Source organism: Triticum urartu, chromosome 3A, assembly GCF_056163025.1.
Source record: "Triticum urartu cultivar PI428250 chromosome 3A, HENAU_Tu73, whole genome shotgun sequence".
Taxonomy (NCBI): Eukaryota; Viridiplantae; Streptophyta; class Magnoliopsida; order Poales; family Poaceae; genus Triticum; species Triticum urartu.
Genome location: NC_141875.1, coordinates 182,635,816 through 182,659,856, shown reverse-complemented (window position 1 = coordinate 182,659,856; position 24,041 = coordinate 182,635,816). Strand labels below are relative to the sequence as shown.

Genomic DNA, 24,041 nt, shown 5'->3' with positions numbered 1-24,041 from the left:
AAGTGGGAGTTCTTAAGTAATATGATTAATTGAACTTTAATTTATCATGAACTTAGTCCTGGTAGTTTTTGCATATCTATGTTGTAGATCAATAGCTCGCGTATAGCTCCCCTGTTTTATTTTTGATATGTTCCTAGAGAAAAATAAGTTGAAAGATGATGGTAGCAATGATGCGGACTGGGTCTATGATCTGAGGATTATCCTCATTGCTGCACAGAAGAATTATGTCCTTGATGCACCGCTAGGTGACGGACCTATTGCAGGAGGAGATGCAGATGTTATGAACGTTTGGCAAGCTCGGTATGACTACTTGATAGTTTAGTGCGCCATGCTTTACGGCTTAGAACCGGGACTTCAAAAACATTTTGAACGCCATGGAGCATATGAGATGTTCCAAGAGCTGAAATTGGTATTTCAGACTCATGCCCGTGTTAAGAGGTATGAGACCTCTGACAAGTACTTTGCCTACAAGATGGAGGAGAATAGCTCAACCAGTGAGCATGTGCTCAGAATGTCTGAGTACTACAATCGCTTGAATCAAGTGGGAGTTAATCTTCCAGATAAGATAGTGATTGACAGAGTTCTCTAGTCACTATCACCAAGTTACTGGAACTTCGTGATGAACTATAATATGCAAGGGATGACGGAAATAATTCCCAAGCTCTTCGTGATGTTGAAATCGATGAAGGTAGAATTCAAGAAAGAGCATCAAGTGTTGATGGTTAACAAGACCACTAGTTTCAAGAAAAGGGGGCAAAGAAAAAGAAAGGGAACTTCAAAGAATGGCAAGCAAGTTGCTACTCCCGTGAAGAAACCCAAAGCTAGACCTAAGCATGAAGGAGTGCTTCTACTGCAAAGGAAATAGTCACTGGAAGCGGAACTGCCCCAAGTATTTGGCGGATAACAAGGATGGCAAAGTGAACAAAAGTATATATGATATACATGTTATTTATGTGTACTTTACTAGTGTTCATGGTAGCCCTTGGGTATTTGATACTGGTTCAGTTGCTATGATTAGTAACTTGAAACAGGAGTTACAAAATGAACAGAGACTAGTTGAGGGCGAGGTGACGATGTGTGTTGGAAGTAATTCCAAGGTTGATAAGATCACCATCGCACACTCCCTTTACCTTCGGGATTAGTTTTAAACCTAAAATAAATGTTATTTGGTGTTTGCATTGAGCATAATATGATTGGATCATGTTTATTGCAATGCGGTTATTCATTTAAGTCAAAGAATAATTGTTATTCTGTTTACATGAATAAAACCTTCTGTGGTCATACACCCAAGGTGAATGGTTTATTGAATCTCGATCGTAGTAATACACATATTCATAATATTGATGCCAAAAGATGCAAAGTTGATAATGATAGTGCAACATACTAGTGGCACTGCCGTTTAGGTCATATTGGTGTAAAGCGCATGAAGAAACTCCATGCGGATGGACTTTTGGAATCACTTAATTATGAATCATTTGATGCTTGCGAACCATGACTCATGGGCAAGATGACTAAGACTCCATTCTCCGGAACAATGGAGCGAACCACTGACTTATTGGAAATAATACATACTAATGTATGCGGTCCGATGAGTGTTGAGGCTCACGGCGGGTATCGTTATTTTCTGACCTTCACAGATGATTTAAGCAGATATGGGTATATCTACTTAATAAAACACAAGTCTGAAACATTTGAAAAGTTCAAAGAAATTCAGAGTGAAGTTAAGAATCATCGTAACAAGAAAATAAAGTTTCTACGATCTGATCGCGGAGGCAAATATTTGAGTTACGAGTTTGGCCTTCATTTAAAAACAATGTGGAATAAGTTTCACAACTCATGCCACCTGGAACACCACGGAGTAATGGTGTGTCCGAACGTCGTAACAGTACTTTATTAGATATGGTACGATCTATGATGTCTCTTGCCGATTTACCACTATCGTTTTGGGGTTATGCATTAGAGACAACTGCATTCACGTTAAATAGGGCACCGTCTAAAAATCCGTTGAGACGACACCGTATGAACTATGGTTTAGCAAGAAACCTAAGCTGTCGTTTCTTAAAGTTTGGGGTTGTGATGCTTATGTGAAAAAGTTATAGCCTGATAACCTCAAACCCAAATCGGAGAAGTGTGTCTTCATAGGATACCCAAAAGAAACTGTTGGGTACACCTTCTATCACAGATCCGAAGGGAAGATCTTTGTTGCTAAGAGTGGATCCTTTCTAGAGAAGGAGTTTCTCTCGAAAGAAGTGAGTGGGAGGAAAGTAGAACTTGATGAGGTAATTGTACCTTCTCTTGAATTGGAAAGTAGCTCATCACTGAAATCAGTTCCAGTGATGCCTACACCAATTAGTGAGGAAGTTAATGATGATGATCATGAAACTTCAAATCAAGTTACTACCGAACCTCGTAGGTCAACCAGAGTGTGTTCCACACCAGAGTGGTACGGTAATCCTGTTTTGGAAGTCATGTTACTAGACCATGACGAACCTACAAACTATGAGGAAGCGATGATGAGCCCAGATTCCACGAAATGTCTTAAAGCCATGAAATCTGAGATGGGATCCATATATGAGAACAAAGTATGGACTTCGATTAACTTGCCTGATGATCGGTGAGCCATTCAGAATAAATGGATCTTCAAGAAGAAGACCGACGTTGATAGTAGTGTTACTATCTACAAAACTTGAATTGTCGCAAAAGGTTTTCGACAAGTTCAAGGTGTTGACTACGATGAGATTTTCTCACTCGTATCGATGCTTAAAAGTCTGTCCGAATCATCTTAGCAGTTGCCGCATTTTATGAAATCTGGCAAATGGATATCAAAACTACATTCCTTATTGGATTTATTAAAGAATAGTTGTATATGATGCAACCAGAAGGTTTTGTCAATCCTAAAGGTGCTAACAAAGTGTGCAAGCTCCAGCAATCCATCTATGGACTGGTGCAAGCATCTCAGGGTTGGAATATACGCTTTGATGAGTTGATCAAAGCATATGGTTTTATACAGACTTGCGGTGAAGCCTGTATTTACAAGAGAGTGGGAGCACTACAGCCTTTCTGATAAGTATATGTGAATGACATATTTTTGATCGGAAATGATGTAGAATTTTTTTGGAAATCATAAAGGAGTGTTTGAAAGGAGTTTTCCAAAGAAAGACCTCGGTGAAGCCACTTACATATTGAGCATCAAGATCTATAGAGATAGATCAAGACGCTTGACATATTTTTCAATGAGTACATACCTTGACAAGATTTTGAGAAAAAAGTCCATTTTACTCCCTTAAAGAAAATGGGTGGTTCGCATAACCCCCTGAACTTTTTTCGGTTCAGTTAACCCCCTAATCTATCCCAAACCGTTCAAAAATCATCTCTAGCTGGTTTTTTGAGCTCATTTGCTGACATGGACACAGTCAAGGCGGTATTTGACTAGTGGGGTGTGGGGCCCATTCGTCAATCGAATCCCCACTCTCCTCCTCGACGCCTAGAGAGCATAATCGACTCTTGGTTTATGCCGCCGGCGTTGTAGTTCTTAGCCCGCGTGGCCAACACCTCCCCCTCCCCTTCAATCCATGTCCTAGAGCTTCCCCTCGCTCTGCTATACGTTCCTGCCAAAGGACTTTATCCTAGTCACCCTAAATCACCGGCGACTATGTCTTCTTCCCCGCCTCTGGCATTGACTGTCGCCGCCTCGATCTCTTCCTCCGGTGAGCCCCGCTTCTCCTTCTCTGCTTCCTAAGCACCGTGGTGCTCCTCTAAAGCTGATCGACCCATCAATTTGGAGCTGCGCATCCCTGAGGAGCTCTCCCCGCATGGCCAAGCTCCAGCCCCCGCTGCTGCTATGGGTGGCGCACTGCGCGAGTAGGCTACATAGATGAGGGAGGGAACGGAGAGGCTCCGGAGGAGCAGGGGCTCACCTAGGGGGTGCTGGCACAGGAAGGGGGACAAGAAGTGCTCTGCAGCGACGCCATGGACGCCGAAGGCGGCGACCGGGGCGCGGGCTTGCGGGGAAGGGGTTGCGGGCCTCACCGGGAACCTGTCCAGAAGGTGCGCGAGGTCATCTCGCGTCAACGAAGGGGTCGTGGAGGTCGGGGGCGCGCTGGTGATGGCGGATTTTAGCGTGGTGGCTGGCGGCAGTGGTGAGGAAGATGACGATGCCAGGCTTGATTGGGGTTGGCTTGGCACAATGGATTTGGCAGAGTTGAAGAGGGTAACGAGGCAGATGATCCCGACATTTTGGTGTGGCTCTATGCTTCCTCCGGCCACGTGCATGGCGATGGTGGCCATCGACCGAAGCTCGGGCACTCTCGGGGTGGCTGCAGATGTGGGAGAGAAGGCAGAGGAGGGCCCCACTGGTCAACAACGCTTTGACCTCGTCCATGTCAGCAAAACCACCGGTGCAAACCCACCAATGATGATTTTTGAACGGTTTGGGATAGATTAGGGGGTTAAGTGAACCAAAATAAAGTTCAGGGGGTTATGTGAACCACTCATTTTCTTCAAGGGAGTAAAATGGACTTTTTTCAGATTTTGAAGTAGTTCAAAATGGAACAGTCAAAGGAGTTCTTGCCTATGTTGCAAGGTGTGAACTTGAGTAAAGACTCAAAACCCGACCACGGAAGAAAATAGAAAGAGAATGAAAAGTCATTCCTATGCCTCAGCCATAGGTTCTATAAAGTATGCTATGCTGTGTACCAGACCTATTGTGTACCTCACCAAGAGTTTGGCAAGAGGGTACAATAGTGATCTAGGAGTGGATCACTGGACATCGGTCAAAATTATCCTTAGTGGAATAAGGATATGTTTCTCGGTTATGGAGGTGACAAAAAGATTCATCGTAAAGAGTTACGTCGATGCAAGTTTTGACACCGATCTGGATAACTCTGAGTCTCAATCTGGATACATATTGAAAGTAGGAGCAATTAGCTAGAGTAGCTCCGTGCAGAGCATTGTAGACATAGAAAAATTTGCAAAATACATACGGCTCTGAAGGTGGCAGACTCGTTGACTAAATTTCTCTCACAAGCAAAACATGATCACTCTTTGGGTGTTAATCACATAGCGATGTGAACTAGATTATTGACTCTAGTAAACCCTTTGGATATTAGTCACGTGGAGATGTGAACTAATCACATAAAGATGTGAACTATTGGTGTTGAATCACATGGCGATGTGAACTAGATTATTGACTCTAGTGCAAGTGGGAGACTGAAGGAAATATGCCCTAGAGGCAATAATAAAGTTGTTGTTTATATTTCCTTATATCATGATAAATTTTTATTATTCATGCTAGAATTGTATTAACCGGAAACTTAGTACATGTGTGAATACATAGAAAAAACATAGTGTCCCTAGTATGCCTCTACTTGACTAGCTCGTTAATCAAAGATGGTTATGTTTCCTGACCATAGACATGTGTTGTCATTTGATGAATGGGATCACATCATTAGAGAATGATGTGATGGACAAGACCCATCCGTTAGCTTAGCATAATGATCGTTTAGTTTATTGCTATTGATTTCTTCATGACTTATACATGTTCCTATGACTATGAGATATGCAACTCCCGAATACCGGAGGAACACCTTGTGTCCTATCAAACGTCACAACGTAACTGGGTGATTATAAAGATGCTCTACAGGTGTCTCTGATGGTGTTTGTTGAGTTGGCATAGATCGAGATTAGGATTTGTCACTCCGATTGTCGAAGAGGTATCTCTGGGCCCTCTCGGTAATGCACATCACTATAAGCCTTGCAAGCAATGTGACTAATGAGTTAGTTGCAGGAAGATGCATTACGGAACGAGTAAAGAGACTTGCCGGTAACGAGATTGAACTAGGTATGATGATACCGACGATCGAATCTCGGGCAAGTAACATGCCGATGACAAAGGAAACAACGTATGTTGTTATGCGGTTTGACCGATGAAGATCTTTGTAGAATATGTAGGAACCAATATGAGCATCCAGGTTCCGCTATTGGTTATTGACCGGAGATGTGTCTCGGTCATGTCTACATAGTTCTTGAACCCGTAGGGTCCGCACGCTTAACGTTTGATGACGATTTGTATTATGAGTTATGTGATTTGATGACCAAAGTTTGTTCGGAGTCCCGGATGAGATCACGGACATGACGAGGAGTCTCGAAATGGTCGAGACGTAAAGATCGATATATTGGAAGGCTATATTCGGACATCGGAAAGGTTCCGAGTGTTCAGGTATTTTTCGGAGTACCGGAGAGTTACGGGAATTCGCTGAGGGAAGTAGTGGGCCTTAATGGGCCATACGGGAAAGGAAAGAAGGACCTCAAGGGTTGGCCGCGTGCCCTCCCATGGCAAGTCCGAATTGGACAAGGGAGGGGGCGGCGCCCCCTCTCTTTCCTTCTCCCTCTCCTACTCCTTCCCCTTCTCCCCTCTTGAAAAAGGAAGGGGACTCCAACTAGGATTGGGAATCATAGTTGGACTCCCCCTATAGGCGCGCCCCTCCTAGGCCGGCCTCCTCTTCCCCCCTCTCATTTATATACGTGGGTAGGGGGCATCCCAAAGGCACTCCAAGATTTGTCTTAGCCGTGTGTGGTGCCCTCCTTCATAGTTTTCCACCTCGGTCATATTGTCGTAGTGCTTAAGCGATGCCCTGCGTCGGTAACTTCATCATCACCGTCATCACGCCGTCGTGCTGATGAAACTCTCCCTCGGCCTCAGCTGGATCTAGAGTTCGAGGGACGTCACCGAGCTGAACGTGTGCAGATCACGGAGGTGTCGTGCGTTCGGTACTTGATCGGTTGGATCGCGAAGACGTTCGACTACATCAACCACGTTACTTAATGCTTCCGCTTTCGGTCTACGAGGGTACATAGACATACTCTCCCTTTTTATTGCTATACATCTCCTAGATAGATCTTGCATGTTCGTAGGAAATTTTTTAAAATAATGCGTTCCCAACAGCAAGTAGCAAGGAGAACAGTCATGGGAGGCTCTCTTTTTTCTCCTAGTGCACCCCTGGCCACCTATATAGATGGCTGCGAGGCTTGGGTCGACCAACCCTGAGTCCCTCCTCCTTGCGTCAAACAGCCCTAGTACAACTAGGACTCCCTTCCGTTGATGTTGTTACTACTGTTAATGTCGCTGAGAACAGACTTCTCCTCTACACCATTGCACCTACAATGCAAGAGTTCTAGGAAAAGAAGAAGAAGAAGAAGGTACTTGAAGAATGTACAACCAAGAAGAACAAAGTGAGGGCTAAGTCCTAACACAACAGATCGCGAGCTAGGTCTCATCTTACTCTCCGCCCCCATGTCGCCCACCCTGGCGACACGGGGGAAACCGCACTCACTGCCGCCGGTCAAACCCCCCTCCACCCGCCGCCGCCACGCCGCCGCCGGAGGGCCGGCCGGCGAAGCCGCGCCGCGCGCCGAGATGGCGGCGGCGGGGCGAATCCGTTCCTCCCCCAACCTCCACCCCGTTCCCCGCCCCCAGATCCGCCCCGCTGTAGGACGCCACCTTCGCCCAGATCCGCCACCGCCGCTGCGCCACCGCCGGGGGGGCCGGCCAGCTTGGTCGCGCCGCGCCTCGGGAGGACAGCGGTGGGACGGATCCGCCCCTGCGCGCGCATCCCCCTTCCCCTAGTGCCCCGCATGGCACCCCCTTCCCAGCTGCTGCACTCTGTCGGCCCGATGATGGCCGCTGTGTGCCAGCCTTGGCCACAGGGCACCGTCCCCAGCAGTTCTCCCCCCCCCCCCTCCGTGTGTGACCCAGCCCTGCTGGTGGTGCTGCCCTTGGACTGGGCGCAGGATCTGCGGCCGGTCGCATGGGTGTCCGCAGCATGCCTTCCTGCTGGCGGGCCCCTCGCCGCCGGCGGCTCGTCCTCTCCCTCGAGCCATGGAGACGGCTTTTGCGGTGGCAACGAGTATACAGTGCTAGTGGTGGTCTTGAAGCCCTCAAGGCGGGTGTTTGCTGGCGCTGCTCCGGCCCCGACGACCTTGGACCCGCGTCCCTTCCGGTGTCCATGGCTGCCGGCGTCCTCTGCCGGGCGGCTCCGGCCTCGGCGACCTAGCAGCTGCGTTCCTTCCAGCTTGCCTAGTCCCCCATGTCCCGACGACTATGGCCATGGTAGCCAGGATCTGCGTCCCTCCAGTCCTTGCTTGTCGGCGTTGCCGATCGCCGTCGCCCCACCCCCTTGTGGCTTGCTTCGTGCCCGCCCTACCTTGTATGCCTAAAAGCCCCCGCTTTTGCCAGATCCAATGTTCGTGGCTTCGGAGGCGGTGCCACCCTTCGACAGCAATTGCAGCCCCGCCAACCCCCTTCCGACATGGTGATTCCGACCGGCGTTGGCGTCCTCATCTTTGTTTCCAGAGACGGTGGCTATGGGATTGCTCAGCCTCAGGCCTGGGAGAAATCCCTGCTCGGCTTGCCGATGCTGGCAGCGGCGGCGTCTGCGAACGTCGTTTTCCTTCTTGGAGGCGTTGTTAAGGCCCTCGGCTGCGCCCCTCTTCGAGCTCAGGGGAAACCCTAGGTCCGGTTCCTCCGGATCAGATGGTGACGGCGTCTCGACGTCGTCCTCCTTGAAGGCGCCATCTTGCTCGCTCGAGGTGTCCCCGGTTTTGGTTCCCGAGATGTTGATGGTCGAGTTGGTTTGACGTTGCCACTCTTGGTTCAGGTTTGGTAGGTTTAGCTGTGTTGTATCCTCTCTTCGGGTCAAGCATCACTTTTCTTTCTGCTCCGGTCACCATGTTCACGCCTCCTGCGTTTGTGTCATGTGTTGTACTCCTATCTATACTCATTCTATTTTCTTCTATCAATGCAATGATATGCAAGCTTTGCGTATTCGAGAAAAAAAAAAGAACAAAGTGAATGGGCTTTCCACAACATTACTGCTTTACTACAAGCTTATTGCACCATCTGTTTATCGAAATATATGTACCCTCAAAACCAGTCCCACGGAAATAGGTATATTGCTTTTCATTTACGATCCATTATAGATATTTCCAGAGGGATATACGAGAGGAAATAGATGATAGACACAAACAAGTTCCCAAATCCTGGAGCGGGACAATGGGCGTGCCCCGGCCCTGCATGTCGCAAACTCCTGCCTACATAAAGCTCCTAGTTCAGGCATCAGCACTCATAGTTGTGATTCAGACTTGGGTCATGTTGCAATTCAAAGCAGAGAGGAGATTAATCTCTCCGGGGTGGTGAGTCGCTTAAGTGGTGGAAAAATCAGCATTGCATTTCACCGCTTCTGAGATCACGTGGTGAAGGCTAAAATATTTCTCGGTGTTTTTTTTTCTGAACTTTTCTGTGTTGTATTGATCCTCTAATACTAAGATGAGGTATATATAGAGTACAAGTGTGAGAGAAAGACACTTGGGGTAGAGGCAAGTCATAGATAATTTTATACTTACTCAGTTCGATTGATTTTATGTTCTTCATCACTTCCTACCTTTTCTCCTTCCTCTACCCCACGCATCTCGTGCGGAGGCATTGTGTTTATCGCGGCAATTCATACCTGCACTTTGCGCCCTCGGGATTAAGAAGACAAAGTAAAGCGTCTTGAATTGTTCGTTACTGCTGATTACTGAAAAGTATTACTCCCTTTAATTCAAATTAATTGACAAGATTTGGTACACCATTAGTACAAAGTTGTACTAAAGCCCCATCAATTAATTTGGATCAGAGGGAGTACCTCTGTTAGGAACAGAGGGTGTACTTTGTAGTATTAGGTTGGACATAGCGCACTCTGATGAATTGGATATGTAAATAAGTATAGTTCTAGATGGATTTGATATGTAAATAAGTATAGTTCTAGATGGATTTGATATGTATTTCCATACAAACTTCAAAATACTAATCCTGCCAGAGACATCCTGAATTACAATAGCTTTGATAGTTACCATCCACATAGTCCAGATCTATTCCTTCTTCGCAACATTCACGACACAATTACGCAAACTCGACATAAGGTTCAGACAAAGAGAAACAGAAGCGAACCAAATAATTACTCTGCGGCCTTCTTAGTCACCTCGACAAACCAGACACGAATCGGGGAAAAATGGGCGTTTTCACCGCAGCTCAGGTGGCAAAACATCCAGTAAAACCCCAGTTTACTTCTTCGCCTTGCTCACGAGTCTCTGCCCCCCACGGTTTTGCCAAGCACCCTTCACAGGCCACCTCGGCTCCTGCAAAGGTCTATCGGCTGCTCCACACCCTTCTCTCAACGGCGCTCTAGAGCCTCCCACCTGCGACTGAAGCTTGCTGGCAGCACTCAGGAGCTTATCTTCTAACGAATCCTGTGCAGCAGCAGGAAGTTTCCCCTTCCCCTTATTTTTCCGGGTGCTTTCTTTCGAGCAAACAGCTCCACCGCCACCATTTCCTTGGAGGCTTGTAAGGCGCAAATTCGCGTAGTAGGCATCAGCAAGCTCCTTCTGCTTTTGAGGATCAGGCAGCAACCTGGACATTTCAAGAACGAGGTGCGACAGACCAAATTGTTCGACATATGAAAGGTACTTTGAAGCATTGATAACGCCTTGACGGTACTCCCCAGAGATCTCTTTGAACATCGAGTACCTGTCCCGGTCCATTCCTAATGCAGCCTGCATTCTTTCAACCAATGAATTATTCGCTGCACGAACATCATCCACAGAGCACAACACCTGGCGGCTCACAGGTGTTTCTTGCCTTCCATTTCCTGCAGAAGTCAGACTCAGCGATCCACTAACGTGAGGACTTGTGTTGGGTGTAGGCCAACTTGGGGAGTGACTTGAACCAGAAGGGATCAAATCAGTATTTTTAAGGGAATGCTGAGCAGAATGGTGTGTATTCACAATTCCGTTGCTTTGTTGTCGGAGCCCAAATGCATGAGTGTTCTCAGCTACCTTTCGTACCCCCTGCTCTGTTGACGCAGCAGTTCTGTTATTACTGCCTGATAAAGGAGGGAATTCCAAATCCATTGCGCGTGCAGCAGTCCGTGAGCTCCGACTGGCAACTGGTGTATACCCTGACTGCCCTGATATGGGAGGGGATGGAGCTTCTTGAAAACAGGAACCTATTCTTGCATCAGGAACCTCCTGGCGGGAGAGGGGAGGAAAGTGTGGTTGCTGCCAAACACGGTTCATCCCAGAGCTTTGGCCTGCTTGTGATGAGTGCCCAGAACTAGATCGCAAGGGAGACACAACAGCAGCAACTTGATTTCCTGAGCCACGGCCCATATTTGCAATGCCATTCTGAACAGACAGCAAGGTATTGTCAACAGAACCATTGGGGAGGCAAGCGTTGTGCCTTCTACCTCTGCCATTACTCTGCTCTAGCTCGCTCCGGTCTCTAGAACTGGTTGGTGTCTGTCAATGACGGGCAAAGTAAATAGATCAGCTTACCGCGCCATTTTTATTATCAATATGTATATGCTAGCATGTCAATAGTTGGCTTAACACAAGAGATGGAAATAAGGCAGATTCGTTTGTACACCTGGAGAGCAGAATTCTTCTGTGCATGAGGCATGCGCTTCCTATGCTCCACAGCATTGTGCCTCTGGAGGGAACAAGAAAAGAAAAGATGTAATATCAGTAAAGGATAACCAGTTATCATGCACTAATCTAGTGACATGTCCAGGGAATATGATTTAACAATATATCATTTGTGTTTGACTTGCCTTAAGCTCTGCTTCACTTTGGAAGACAATGAACTTCTTCTCCAAGCACTCTCTGTCCTCGCAGAAGAAATGGTCTCTTCGGAAATGCATCTAAAGGGGCGGCACATGCACCATGTTAGGTTCTAACATGAAATTTACCACAATTTTGACTTGGAATTCTGTAGCAACTTGTTATTCCAATTTAATACAAGTCTACCACTAAATTCTGTACCATAGGATTGATATGCAGTAAAAATCTTGTGTGGGAATGGCATGCATAGGCACCGAAAATGGAGACCATGCTATATCCACATCAAGGATAATATCTAGCAGGCACAGCTCCAGTTGGAAGAGATAGACAACATGCTATGGTCTTGCTTAACTGCTACGGACATGACCTTCAACTGCGGAAGTGATGTGACATCAACTTAATCAATATACTCATTACAGTGTTCCGAAAGGCGGCTGCACCCTACCAAAATTTTGGTCATGACCCAATGATTGGTCTTTGTTTGGATGGTTGCCAATTATTTGGCATGCCAATGAACTCTAGCCAACTCTAGTTCATTTTTCTTGCCAATGTTGGCCAAATCATTGGCAACCAAAACCTCAACCAAAATTTTGGCTAGCCAATGCTTTGGTGGGGCAACCTTGGGCATAAACCAAACACACCCCTGCATTCTAGGGTACACCCTCTTGCCTAGGCAGCTGCCTAATCAGCGACTAGGCACTGGTCTGCTTCCTGATTAGTGCCTAGCACCTTGTGAATGTACATTGATGGTCCAAACATAAGGCATACTTAACAAATATAGAGTCGGAGATTAAAAATGGGTAAAATGTACAATTCTATTCAAATAACCTAGTTGGGCAAGGATAGTAACTTATATCTTATCTAAACAATATTTGGTATCCACTACAATATCTCTGTAGTACAAATTTTCCCATAGATGCAATGTTTACATGTATTTATGTTGGTTTGACTGCCTAAAATTAAGGAGAGGATTCCTTATTCGGCCCTTTCTTAAAATTTGCGTCCCTATTTGGCCCAAAACAATTTTTCTTCCCTATTTGTCACTAAATATATAATTTGTTCCCTATGTGACACTTTCATCTATTTTTGGCAACTAAAGGTGTTAACTGCAATGTGAAAAGACAATCTGCCCCTCGTGTTATAGATGGCTTAAAAAAAAGAGCGTTCATTTCTTCAGCCTGGCGGAACAACCCAGCCAAGACATTGCCGTGGAGCTATAACAGGCTTTAAAAATTCGTATCTCACTTTAAAATTCAACGCATGTTACCTCACAAGCTTGCAACGGCCTCGCGTGAAGATGACAAGTGCTAGTACTGCAAATATAAACACGGCGTCCATTCAGATGCATGCACAAGCGGACTTTAGGAGCACCGTACCATTTTTGCTGCATATACGTACGCACTGTCAGACTCATGAGTGCATGACGGGGTGCAACTCTCCTTGTGCCTGATGCACGCGAATGCAACATATGCACCACAGCACCAGCGGCGGTCTGTAGGAGTTAATCACAATTTACACAACTAAAAAAAAGCTACTGCAGTACAAATCCTAATTTTTTTGTGACTCTTAATGAATTAATTTGAGTTAGTCTGAGTTGATGTCGGTCTGTATGTTCCATTAGCTTTCACTTTTGGCTCTCGTCTGGCTGGCACCAATAAATCGGCTCAGTGAAATAAATGAACGCTCTTTTTCTCAGCCTAGTATAATACCAGGGGTAGAATGGTCTTTTCATGTCTCGTTAGGGGCCAAAGTAGTCAGAAGTGTCACATAAGGAACAAATTTAACATTTGGTGTCAAATAGGGAGGAATAAACTTTATTGGGCCAAATAGGGGAGCAAAATTTAAGAAAGGGCCAAATAAGGAATTCTCTCAAAATTAAGATAGCACTCTGACTTTAGTATAACTATGCCAACTTGATATGACATACCTCTAAGTCATCATAGTTCCTGAAATAATCATCCTGCCCACCGTGCTGCCTGTAAACAACCATGAAGTCAGAGACAGCATAACTTTGTACTTATGCCCCAACAAATAAAATAACGGTTGCGGAGCACCTCTGACATATGTGACAAGAATAATGTTCTCTTGTCAAATGTGTATCTAGCTCAGTCTCTCCATAAAATGGGCTTTTACAAAACTTGCACATCGGGTGCCCTGCAAAACCCCTGCGCTCAACTTCCGAGCCATCCACCTCTGAATCACCGGTTTTTATGTGCTGATTTAATTGAGGCCTTGTATAAAGTTTCTGCTCGCAAATAAATACCTGCTCAAGACAACAATAGTACAGGAATTTATTATAAAAAACAAATATTGTGGAACACATGAAATATTCATTACACGGGCTACAAGCCAAGTATGCAATCATGATAAGCAGGATGTACCTTCATAACTAATTTGCCCTGCTGGTAAAAAGAAATCAGTAGGAATTTGCAGCATGCCAAACATTAAATCATTATGCACCAGGTTGAAAAATATGGTTCAACTATGTTAATTTGGGTGTTCTCCTAACTATTTTAAGCATGTACTCCCTCCGTTTCTAAATATAAGTCTTTTTAGAAATTTCAATACAGACTACATACGGATGTATAGAGACATGTTTTAGAGTGTAGATTCACTCATTTTTCTATGTATGTAGTCTGTATTGGAATCTCTAGAAGGACTTATATTTAGGAACGGCGGGAGTAGATGTGAACTGCAAGAGAATGGAAATACTAATTTGCGCACACAAATCTTGTGAACTATTTAACCATTGTTTGTTCACATCCGATGTAATAAACTTGAATGTTGGAGTGAAAAGAAGTGATGGAACAGGTTAGATATTTTTATCTACTTTTAGGAAGAATACATACATTTTTGCTATGGTCTAAATGAGAGAATTACATGATATATCATCCACTGGTGGATAAAAACAAGGGATGACACGTGTTCAGTTGGTATGGAGAGTAATGGGCTAGCAAAAAATAATACAATCAACACTCAGGAAATAATACTTCCATTGCTACATGTAGATGACAACAACAGCAACAAAAATATGGCAAAACACTACTAGTTTGTAACTGATACTAATAGCATCATACAACAACATGACCTAAGAACTATCATGTCAACAGAAGAAAAAATCAAGTCTTAATGGATTAGTAACTGGTATTGAGCACTGCACAACTAAATGCAAGGATGAATTGACCACGCCGCACCAAGTTATATATGTCTAGTGTTGCACGAAGCTATTGGTATTACCAGCAAGCATTTCATCACGTTAGAAAATAGGATTAAAGCAGTTAACAAGGACAAGCAGGCCATCAATTGCATCACCTTCCTCCCATCCAAGCAGAGGTCGCACATGTACAAGCAATGCTTGTTGGACAGATGGGCTTTGAGCTGCTCGATGGTCTCGAACTTGATCTTGTGTTTCGCCTTGGACGACTTACTGCCCTTCTTCCCCTTGTTACCGCTGCTTTCGCAGACGGTGCAGGAGATCCGGCACATCGCCCTTACCATCCTGTAATGGTCAGCGTCGTCGAACCACACCTGCGTGGCCTCGTGGTACCAGTAGTCCCCGGTCTTCCCCTCGCCGGCCGCGGCCGGCAGCGCCGAGAGATCGCCGATCGCCTTGGTGCGGTCCCCCGTTTCCTGGGCAGCGAGAAGCCATCCATGAGGGCGGAATTCGAAATTTGAGACGTGCGCGGCGCGGGGGCGGCGCGTGGGGCGAGAGGGGTTGGGGGCGGGCAGGGGAAAAGCGCTGATGAAAAAACCCTAGGTAGGTGGTGCTGACCTTGGTGGCGAAGACGGCGGGGCAGTGGGTCATGCAGAGGCAGCAGCGCTGGTCGCGGAGGACGAAGCGGAGGCGGGTGACGCAGGCGGAGCAGACCTCGCGGTGGCCGCAGGCGCCGTAGGCCACCCATTCGAGCCGCTCCGCGCAGACGGCGCAGGCGTCGTCCATGTCGAGCTCCACGGCGGAGGGGGGCGCCGGCGGCGGGGGAGCTGGCCTGGGTGGCGGGGGAGGAATCTGCTGGTTGGAGAAGCGGGGGCAAACGGAGGGAAGGGGAGGGGAGGGGGGAGGAGGGGTCCGGTCGAGCGCACGACGCCACAATGTCGGAGTTGGTGGGGAGCCCTGCACAGTACGGTAACTGCTGGTGCTGGAGCGGGGGAAGTGTGTGTTGTTTCGATTGGGATTTTCCCTTGAAATAGCCAAACTGATTAGGATCTTTCCCTTGTGTACTTATAGAATTTATTTAAAAATATTACATCAATGTTATTATAAATTAAATGAGATAAAGATACCGAGAGAGACATATCTAAAAAATCTCGGCATAAACTATGTCAATCCAATGACCTATATTTCTTCAATTTTAGCATGCAATTATTTAGCAAAAAAATAAAAAATTAGCATGCAATTAATATCGTACCAAATATTAAGATCTACATTATATGCATAATCAATGTGTCATTATATCCTATTTAATATCAATGCCAATATTTTTCTAATATCAACGTGCATTACATGTATGTATTCACTATAGTATTTGAAAAGAGAAAAATTGATTAGGTTTTGTGTTTTTTTTTTTGTGAGCAAACTTTCGATCTGTTCATCATGCCATGGCAGTACAAAAGAATACATAAATAATAAAAATTATATCTATGCCCGTAGACAACCAAGCGACGACTATAAACACTCGAGTGAGCCGAATGTGTGTCGCTGTCATCGCCCCTCCCTCATCGAAGCCTGGCCAAACTTGTTGTAATAGAAAGTTGAAAGGTCGTCGTGTTAAGGTCCCGCGGGGCCTACACCAGAGCAGCAGTTGTCGCCCATGAAGAGAAGTGCAAATTGAAAGGATCCAACAAGTAGGCACACAAACCGAAGACGAACTAAGACTTCAAGGAGATCCACCAAAGACCAACACCGATCGAATCTCGCAAAATCCGTTGGAGACACATCTCCACACGCCCTCCGACGGCACTAGACGCATCATTGAAACAAGGACTAGGCCATCAGATAAAAGGTGGACCGGCGGAAGGCAGAGAAACCCTAAGCCTTTTTTTTCCTTGGAGAGAAGACGGTGGCAGCTGCGTCTAAACGGTTATGCTTTAGGTTGAATATTTTTTGTGAGGGTGACGTGGCTTATATGTAGAGGACGTTCTGTTGTTACACTTCTCATCTGTGTTGCTAGACATACATAAATACATGACTAAAAACGAGATTTAGTTAGCTGTGCCTGGTTTGCAAAGTCTCATGTACATTCATGTTTTTTCATGCACTGTGCCTGGTTTGCAAAGTCTCATGTACATTCATGTTTTTTCATGCACAGTAGTAGTGAGCTATCATGAAGAAAGAAAAATGGACAAGCGGTATAATCATCTGTCGAACTTATTTTACGTCAAAAAAACAAGCCAAGCTGAATTACTGAACTCACAAAGGCAATAGCGTATTGTTGCTCCAGAGTAATTTAATTGCCATGCCGTTTATTTGTAGGGCACGTGCAAACTGTCAAACTCTATTCTCCTCTTATTTAATGGATGAGCCAAATCTTTTGCCTCTGTTTCAAAAAAAAAAGGCAATGGCCGAAATTACTTCATCAGGGAACTAGAATAGTAACCTCGGCATGGAGATTTTCGATTTTATATATCTATCTGAATCATAGCTTACACAACTTATTAAACAAAATAAGTTCCACTCAGTCGACCAAACAATCAGCTCAAAACCCTAACTGAGTCAGGGCCCTGGCATATCTGCCAGGTAATGTACATGGAACAACATTGATTTGGCAGGTCAGTAACGGGATGACTCTTGTAACCCAGGAGCTACTCATATATCCAATGCAAAATTTAACAGACAATCACTTGGGATTGTCAACAATGCACTGAAAGCAAAAGGGATTCTTCGAAATTTGTCATAGTCTTAATCTGCTGCCATGAACGGGTCGACATCACCAAGATCGGCAATGAGCGGCTCCATGTCTTCCAACTCGCCTTCTTGTGAGAAATACGTAGGGAACGGCAGCAAAGCTCTGTCAGGTTTCTTGTAAATAGAGTCCTTGACGAAAAGAAAGCTGCCTTGAGGACCAGGAACCTGCAAAGTTCACAAGAGAATGCATAACACACATATCACAACATAAACACTTTAGCTAAGAGACGTACTGCAAAGTGGAGATGAACTTACCTGGCCTTTCAGATACAGTAAGTTCCTGGCAGGGTCAATTTGGTAAACCCATACATTTTTCACTGTGCGTTGAACACCACCCATGCGCCCAGGCATTTTCCTGTTTTTGAAAACCTGCAACATTGTTACAGCTGTTAGCCCATATGGAGTATTACCGGCTGCAGTGTTGTTTTTAGGACACACCAACAGCTTCAAATAGTGCATTCCTACCCAAAAACTAGACTTATAAATGCCAATTCACATTCAGAAGTGCATCTGTTTGTGCTTCTTTAAAGCGGCCTCACTGGTAGCTCACACCTTAGGAAACTTGAAACGTTCAATAATGTTCATTTCTTGGTGATAATTTAAAGTGGCCTCACTGGTCACTTCCACCTGAGGAAACTCGAAAAGTTCCACAATGTTGCAGATAATACATGGAAAGGATTAGGAAAAATAGCTTTTATCGACGGGTTCTACCTTGAGAATGCTATATTTTACTATAAAAACAATCAAGTTGCATGGATTTTCTTTTATTTTGCTCTATATATTTACAAATTCACTCACTAACATCTGTCAGGAGTCAAATCCATTTGGCCATACATGTAAGTAGCTACATTGTTGCTATTGGCACGTATTGTGAGATGGTCGACAGATGGCATATGTGAGCACAGGCCAGTTTGACAAGTATCAAGTAAAATTAGCACCCTTATTGTCTCTATCCAGATTCCGATTGACTTAGGAAGAAAAATAATATGTTCACTAGAAACAAAACCCCAAGGACCTAAACCCTAAAGCCCTAACTACCTTTGTCGCTGATGCATGCGTATTACCGACACCCCTTTTAAGCTTTGAGATTTAACTCCATCAGGATGTAAAAACTTGATTGAGCGAATTTCAAGTCATTGTAGGCCACAAGGGTAAAAGCAAAGTGTGCATATTCTTTTCCGTGAGAAGCATTATTTTGTGGGTCTTATACATCATACATGTACATCCAGTGAAGCCATCAATAAGGCCTCCTTTGGTCCATAGGATAAGAATACCATAGTAGGAATAGAAAAAACATAGGAAGTGAGGTGGCATGCATCTCAATTCCTATAGCAAAAGAGATGTCACTTGATTCATAGGAAAGGAATTTTTCTATTGGGTCTAGGCCCATGTTTTTTTTCCTTTGAAATGTGAAGGATTGGTTCCTATCCTACATAGGAATATGAATTCATTCCTACAAACCAAAGGGCTCCAAACGATTTTTTCCAACAAAATTCCTATCCTTTAAAATTCCTACAAACCAAAGAAGGCCTAAGATCAGAATAACAGCATACACTACAATCTTAGGGAGACACAATCATTGTTTTGGGCACATACACTGATACATATAAGATTAAACCTTATATGATACTCCCTGAGTAGACACTAAAAAAGATAGAAGATGCAAATCCACATAATATTATGCAGTTATGCACAACACACAAGGCAGTCCTATGATTACTCACTAATTAGAAGTATAAAACAGCACTGCTACTAATTACTGAAGAGGTCTTATCAATCCTAATCATTTTACATATTAGAAATAAACTGGAAAATAAATACAACATCCAAGAATAGTCATGCCAAGAGGGTGCATAACTTCCAGCAGAAGTCCAATGCTGCGTGTTCTAATGGCTACTATGTCTCTTTTCAGAGGAGAGATGTATACGAATTGTTCAGTGCGTGGACTTGTGAGTTTATAACATACCCTGCCAGGAGCATCCCTTTGACCTGTAGAACCGATGCTGCGATGTGATAAAGAAGCACCATGTGATGCAGGCATCCCACTAAAACCATGTCTTTTCATGCCACCCTACAAGAGTAGAAAATATAATGTTATATAATTGATGTACAGTGTTACATTGACATATTTCAGTAATTGGTTTGTTCTAAAAGAGGAAAGCACTAGTATCTTAAGTGTAGCAGCAAAAGTTAAGTTGTAATATTATGAGAATATATATATACTTGATTGTATTGGCGACGTGAAATTAAGTTGGAACATTGAAAATCATCCACAACTTAGATTAACATCTCCAAACTAACATTATACCAGTGTTCATTGATTATGAGTCAGAGTGACTAGTCGCTAGACTACTCTATGAGTCGCATTCTGGGTGTCGACTAGAAATCTCGTGTAGACTAGTTCGCCGAGTCGAGCAGTCAAAGGACTAGTCGTGCACCTTGAGTCGTTCGACAAAAAAAAAGGGGATTGGGAGGGGATAAGTGAGCGAGCCGCCCAGCCCGCAGCCCATGGGAGGGAAAATTTCGCCCGCTAAGTTTCCAGCCCGCTCTGAGTCGCCTCGCCTGGGAGTCTGGAAGGAGGCGCCGCCAGCACCCATTGTCCCACTGGTGCTGGCACCCACCACCGCCCATCCACCCCTGCTTGCTTCAGTTTCAAGATCCTTCGGTCTGAACTGCAATGTCTACGCTGCCGGCGATACCTCAAGTAGTGTGTTCAGCAGCAGCTGCAGCTCAAGCGGATGAGCAATACAATCCATCGAAGGATCCTGCAAGAAGCCAACTAGGAGCAAGGATCCAGAATGGAAATATGCTTATTGGCCTGATATGCAGGACAAATTGACGCTCCAATGCACTTTGTATAGTATATACTCCCTCCGTCCCGAATTACTTGTCTTAGATTTGTCTAGATACGGATGTAGCTAGACACGTTTTAGTGTTAGAAATATCCGTATCTAGACCAATCTAAGACAAGTAATTTGGGACGGAAGTAATATTACATACTAATACTAGGTTTTAGTAATTGATTACTGCAAGTTGCTACAGTACCATGTCAGACTAGCCCAGCAGTAATCTAGACTAGTCATGATTAGTCTATGAGTCTCAACCTTTGAACGACTCGTCGACTCGTAAACGTTGCTAGTGTTACATTTAAAAGAAACTTAAAACAATTTTTATCAATTAAGTTGATCTCACATATAACCACATTGCACTTTTAATTACCAGCAATCTATATTTGTATTTATCTATGTTTTTAAAAATCATTGGCAATGACTCGATTGTCAGAGAGTCAGCAGGGAAAGCAAACATTGAGGTTTTTGGAACAAGGCTGCTTCCTAAAATCAAGGGATAGCTAGGACCCTAGGATGTACAGACAACATTTTGTAGCAGATGCACACAATTTTAATTGTCTATTTTTGAGCTAACTGAAGGAAGAGGTGTTACGGAAGGAAACCAACAATTTAATGATGTCGTGTTCAAATAAAATGGTAAACATGGTGATTTGTCAGCAAGTGCAAAACCCATTTTACGCGGTAGACAAAAATACATACCGCAAAACCTTTTCCCTTTGTGATTCCAATGACATCCACAAATTGCCCGGGTACAAAATGACGAACCGAGATGGTTGTCCCAACAGGAAGAAGTGCATCCTCAGTAACAGGAAACTCCTTTAATTTTCTCTTAAGAAGGACTCCTTGTGATCTAAAGTGGCCCACTTCAGGCTTTGTTAGATGCTTTTCCTTCTTTTGGCCTGCTCCGAGCTAAAAAAATACCAGGAAAGACTTTCAGAAGTTAGCGAAAATTTGCACTATAAAAGTGGTAACAACAAAACCTGAAGAGCATAAGTGCTACAAACTAAACATATATACTTGCATTTAGATCAACAAAATACAGAACCAAGATGGAATGTTTATATTGCACTAATGTGTCTAAATTATCCATTCTGGGGCAGGTAGTCATCTGCAATACAGCAACTGGCATGAACTTAGCGCTAACAAAACTCGATGGTTATACCTCAAGCATATTGCTAGTTGTTACTACAAATTTAGGAGATGACAAAACCTTGGCAGCACAATTAAAACAGCCTGATTTGATCAGACAACCTAATACACCCAATATCATGTTTGTAGAGAATGGTAAGAAAACGTGAAGCAGGCTAGGTGTTCTCTTTTCTAAATCATAATTCCCAGCTTGGAGAGACGTGGGAAGAAAATCACTATTACATGAGTTTGGTTACAAACATAAATTAAACATAGCTACCTTCGGCAGCTAGTCTCAACGCTAATGATCTAGTCATGTAGTGAGTTACCAATAAGTCATCGAAGAGCAGTTACAATTCTACAAAAAATATTTTACAACATCTCACGTCTAGATCGAACCTTAATCACATGGGAGGCCAAAACTTTAGACCTAAAGGCACAAAACACTCAAATTGCTTTGAGTCTTAACAGATGGGTAAAAACTAGCACTACTTTTATGGGTCTAATTCCTTAAGATTTCACAGAATCAAGTTCCAATACTTATTTTCTCAGTGGAACACCAATAGGAGTACTTATTTTGTCAGTGAAAGCGTGAAACAATGCAGCAGTTTGTGATCCCTGTCATATACAAAGTTTGGTACAAAGATGAGAAATTTGCAGCACCTGCAGCGCGTAGAACCCCTCCTTCTCGGCGGTCTTGACCTGGCAGACGACATTGTCGTCCACCCAGAGGACGGTGATGGGAACTTTGGCCCCCCACTTGTCCCACATCGCCGACATGCCGCACTTCACGCCGATCACGCCGGTCCGCCGGGAGTCCGGGCCCATAACACCAGGACGCGCCTCTATGATCCGGCCTCCGCCCTCGCCGCCGGCGCTGGCATCGTCGTCGTCGGGATGGGAGACGAGAGGCTCCGCGGAGAAGAGGCGGCAAGGGGGGAGGCGGGGCCCGGCGAGGGAGAGGTGGCGGAGGCGCGCGAGAAGGCCTCTCGAGGCGGCCGCCATGGCGGTGGCGGCGGCGGCGGCGGCGTTGGCGTTGGTTGTGCGCTGGAGATGGGCCGCGCGGCGGGATGGGTGGGGGTTTACGCGGCGGCGAGGTGGGTAGGGTTTAGTGAAGTGGGGAGATCGGGGGGAATGGCCCAGATGGGGAGGAGCACGCACATGGCCACACTTGTAACTGGGCCTCTGCCTCCATTTTCTTCTTTCAGCGATGCCTTGTAAAAAAAAATTCTCGAATACGCATGAGTATGCATACTTTACACTTAGGGCATGTTTGGGACTGATCCGCTTCGTGAAAATTGATTTCACTTCACTAAATTCACTTTAAAGCAGTTTCATCCAGAAGTTGTAGTACTACCAAAGAGAATGTTTGGCTTCCATCTAACTCTCCAGCTTCAAAAAAAAAAACTCTCCAGCTTCAAGAATAGGAAATTTGGTGAAAATGATCTATTTGATTGGTTGAGGAGGAAGAAACGAAGGGGTATCCACTTACTGGTGGCAGTGGTGGGTAATTTCCACCCAACTCCAGCTTCTAGAGTTTTTTGAAGCAGTCAACTATCGCTAACTCCTTGCATCACTACCCGCCGTTAGAGCCACTAGGAAACTATTAATGCCCGTCTTGAGGATGCCCGTTGTCTTTCAAGTTCTACACACCGCTTCTATTCTATGGATTATGCTCTCCAAAAATGGGGTGGCGTCGTCGAAGACGATCGCGTTGTGATGCTTCCAAATCTCCAACATGACGAGCAAGACTAGAGCCCGAATGTCCGTGCCGCCAGCAGCGTTTCCAACTTTGCTTACGCACCAATCAAGGAGTCTCGTAGTGCTAGTTGGCACCCATTCCTGCTTGTTCATCGCTCTGCAGACTCGAATCCACACCTCCCTTGCGAGGATGCACTGAATGATGATATGGTCTATGCTCTCTTTCGCTTGATCACAAAACGGGCAGGCATCTTGGTGGTCCAGTCCATGTCGAGCCAATCTATCTGAGGTCCAACACCTATTTCAGAGTGCTAGCCACGCAAAAAACCTACATCTCAATGGTGCCTTTGATTTCCATGTGAACTGGGTTGTCGGTGCCACCTCACGTCCCCAAACTCTTGCATTGTATACTGATGTCGCTTGAACTATATCGGTATTTCCCAAAGAGAAATGGATGATGCAGCACATCTACGGTAAGTATTTCCCTCAGTTATGAAACCAAGGTATCAATCCAGTAGTAGAACCAAGCAACACTATGTAAACGGTACCTACACACAAAGAACAGATACTTGCAACCTGACGCGTATGAGGGGTTGTCAATCCCTCTTCCGGGTAACAACGCCAAAAATTGTCAAGTTGATAGGATAAAATTTATGATAGATTGGATAAATATATCTCGAATAAACGTGAAATAAAAGATGCAAATAAAAAGTGCAGCAAAATGTTTTTGAGTTTTTAGAATAATAGATCTGAAAATAAATGCAAATAAAAATAGATCTAGAAGACAAATAATAGATCAGAAAGCAAAT

The 24,041-nt window shown here is 44.8% G+C and overlaps 2 protein-coding genes across 3 annotated transcripts; both read right to left on the bottom strand.

Moving 5' to 3' along the window:
- Positions 1–9,782: 9,782 nt before the first annotated feature.
- Positions 9,783–15,781, bottom strand: LOC125543585 (uncharacterized). Of its 2 annotated transcripts, XM_048706967.2 has the most exons (8): positions 15,425–15,781; positions 14,965–15,282; positions 13,707–13,915; positions 13,580–13,628; positions 12,920–13,036; positions 11,643–11,732; positions 11,459–11,521; positions 9,783–11,331 (listed from the first exon to the last, which is right to left on the bottom strand). In XM_048706967.2, exons 1-8 carry the CDS (start codon positions 15,590–15,592, stop codon positions 10,099–10,101), a joined length of 2,247 nt encoding a protein of 748 aa, XP_048562924.2. In that variant the 5' UTR covers positions 15,593–15,781; the 3' UTR covers positions 9,783–10,098. The 2 variants fall into 2 exon arrangements, with proteins under 2 accessions (XP_048562924.2, XP_048562925.2); XM_048706968.2 differs by lacking the exon at positions 12,920–13,036 and having other exon boundaries at positions 15,425–15,777.
- Positions 15,782–17,230: 1,449 nt separating this feature from the next.
- On the bottom strand, positions 17,231–22,680 carry RPL3P (ribosomal protein L3 plastid). The gene is made up of 5 exons (XM_048706969.2): positions 22,195–22,680; positions 21,103–21,312; positions 19,521–19,625; positions 17,810–17,923; positions 17,231–17,719 (listed from the first exon to the last, which is right to left on the bottom strand). Exons 1-5 carry the CDS (start codon positions 22,534–22,536, stop codon positions 17,549–17,551), a joined length of 942 nt encoding a protein of 313 aa, XP_048562926.1. The 5' UTR covers positions 22,537–22,680; the 3' UTR covers positions 17,231–17,548.
- Between the last annotated feature and the right edge of the window lie 1,361 nt (positions 22,681–24,041).

Bases quoted from the DNA above. Each gene is read 5' to 3' on its own strand.
- LOC125543585 (XM_048706967.2), bottom strand. From the start codon at position 15,592: ATGGACGACGCCTGCGCCGTCTGCGCGGAGCGGCTCGAATGGGTGGCC. The intron at 13,629-13,706 runs GTGCTCCGCAAC...GGTTGTTTACAG, and splicing joins TCTTGTCACATATGTCAGAG to GCAGCACGGTGGGCAGGATG. The intron at 13,037-13,579 runs GTATGTCATATC...ACGTATATGCAG, and splicing joins GGAACTATGATGACTTAGAG to CAAAAATGGTACGGTGCTCC.
- RPL3P (XM_048706969.2), bottom strand. From the start codon at position 22,536: ATGGCGGCCGCCTCGAGAGGCCTTCTCGCGCGCCTCCGCCACCTCTCC. The intron at 17,924-19,520 runs GTATGTTATAAA...ACAATGTTGCAG, and splicing joins AAAGGGATGCTCCTGGCAGG to GTTTTCAAAAACAGGAAAAT. The intron at 17,720-17,809 runs GTAAGTTCATCT...TGAACTTTGCAG, and splicing joins TACTGTATCTGAAAGGCCAG to GTTCCTGGTCCTCAAGGCAG.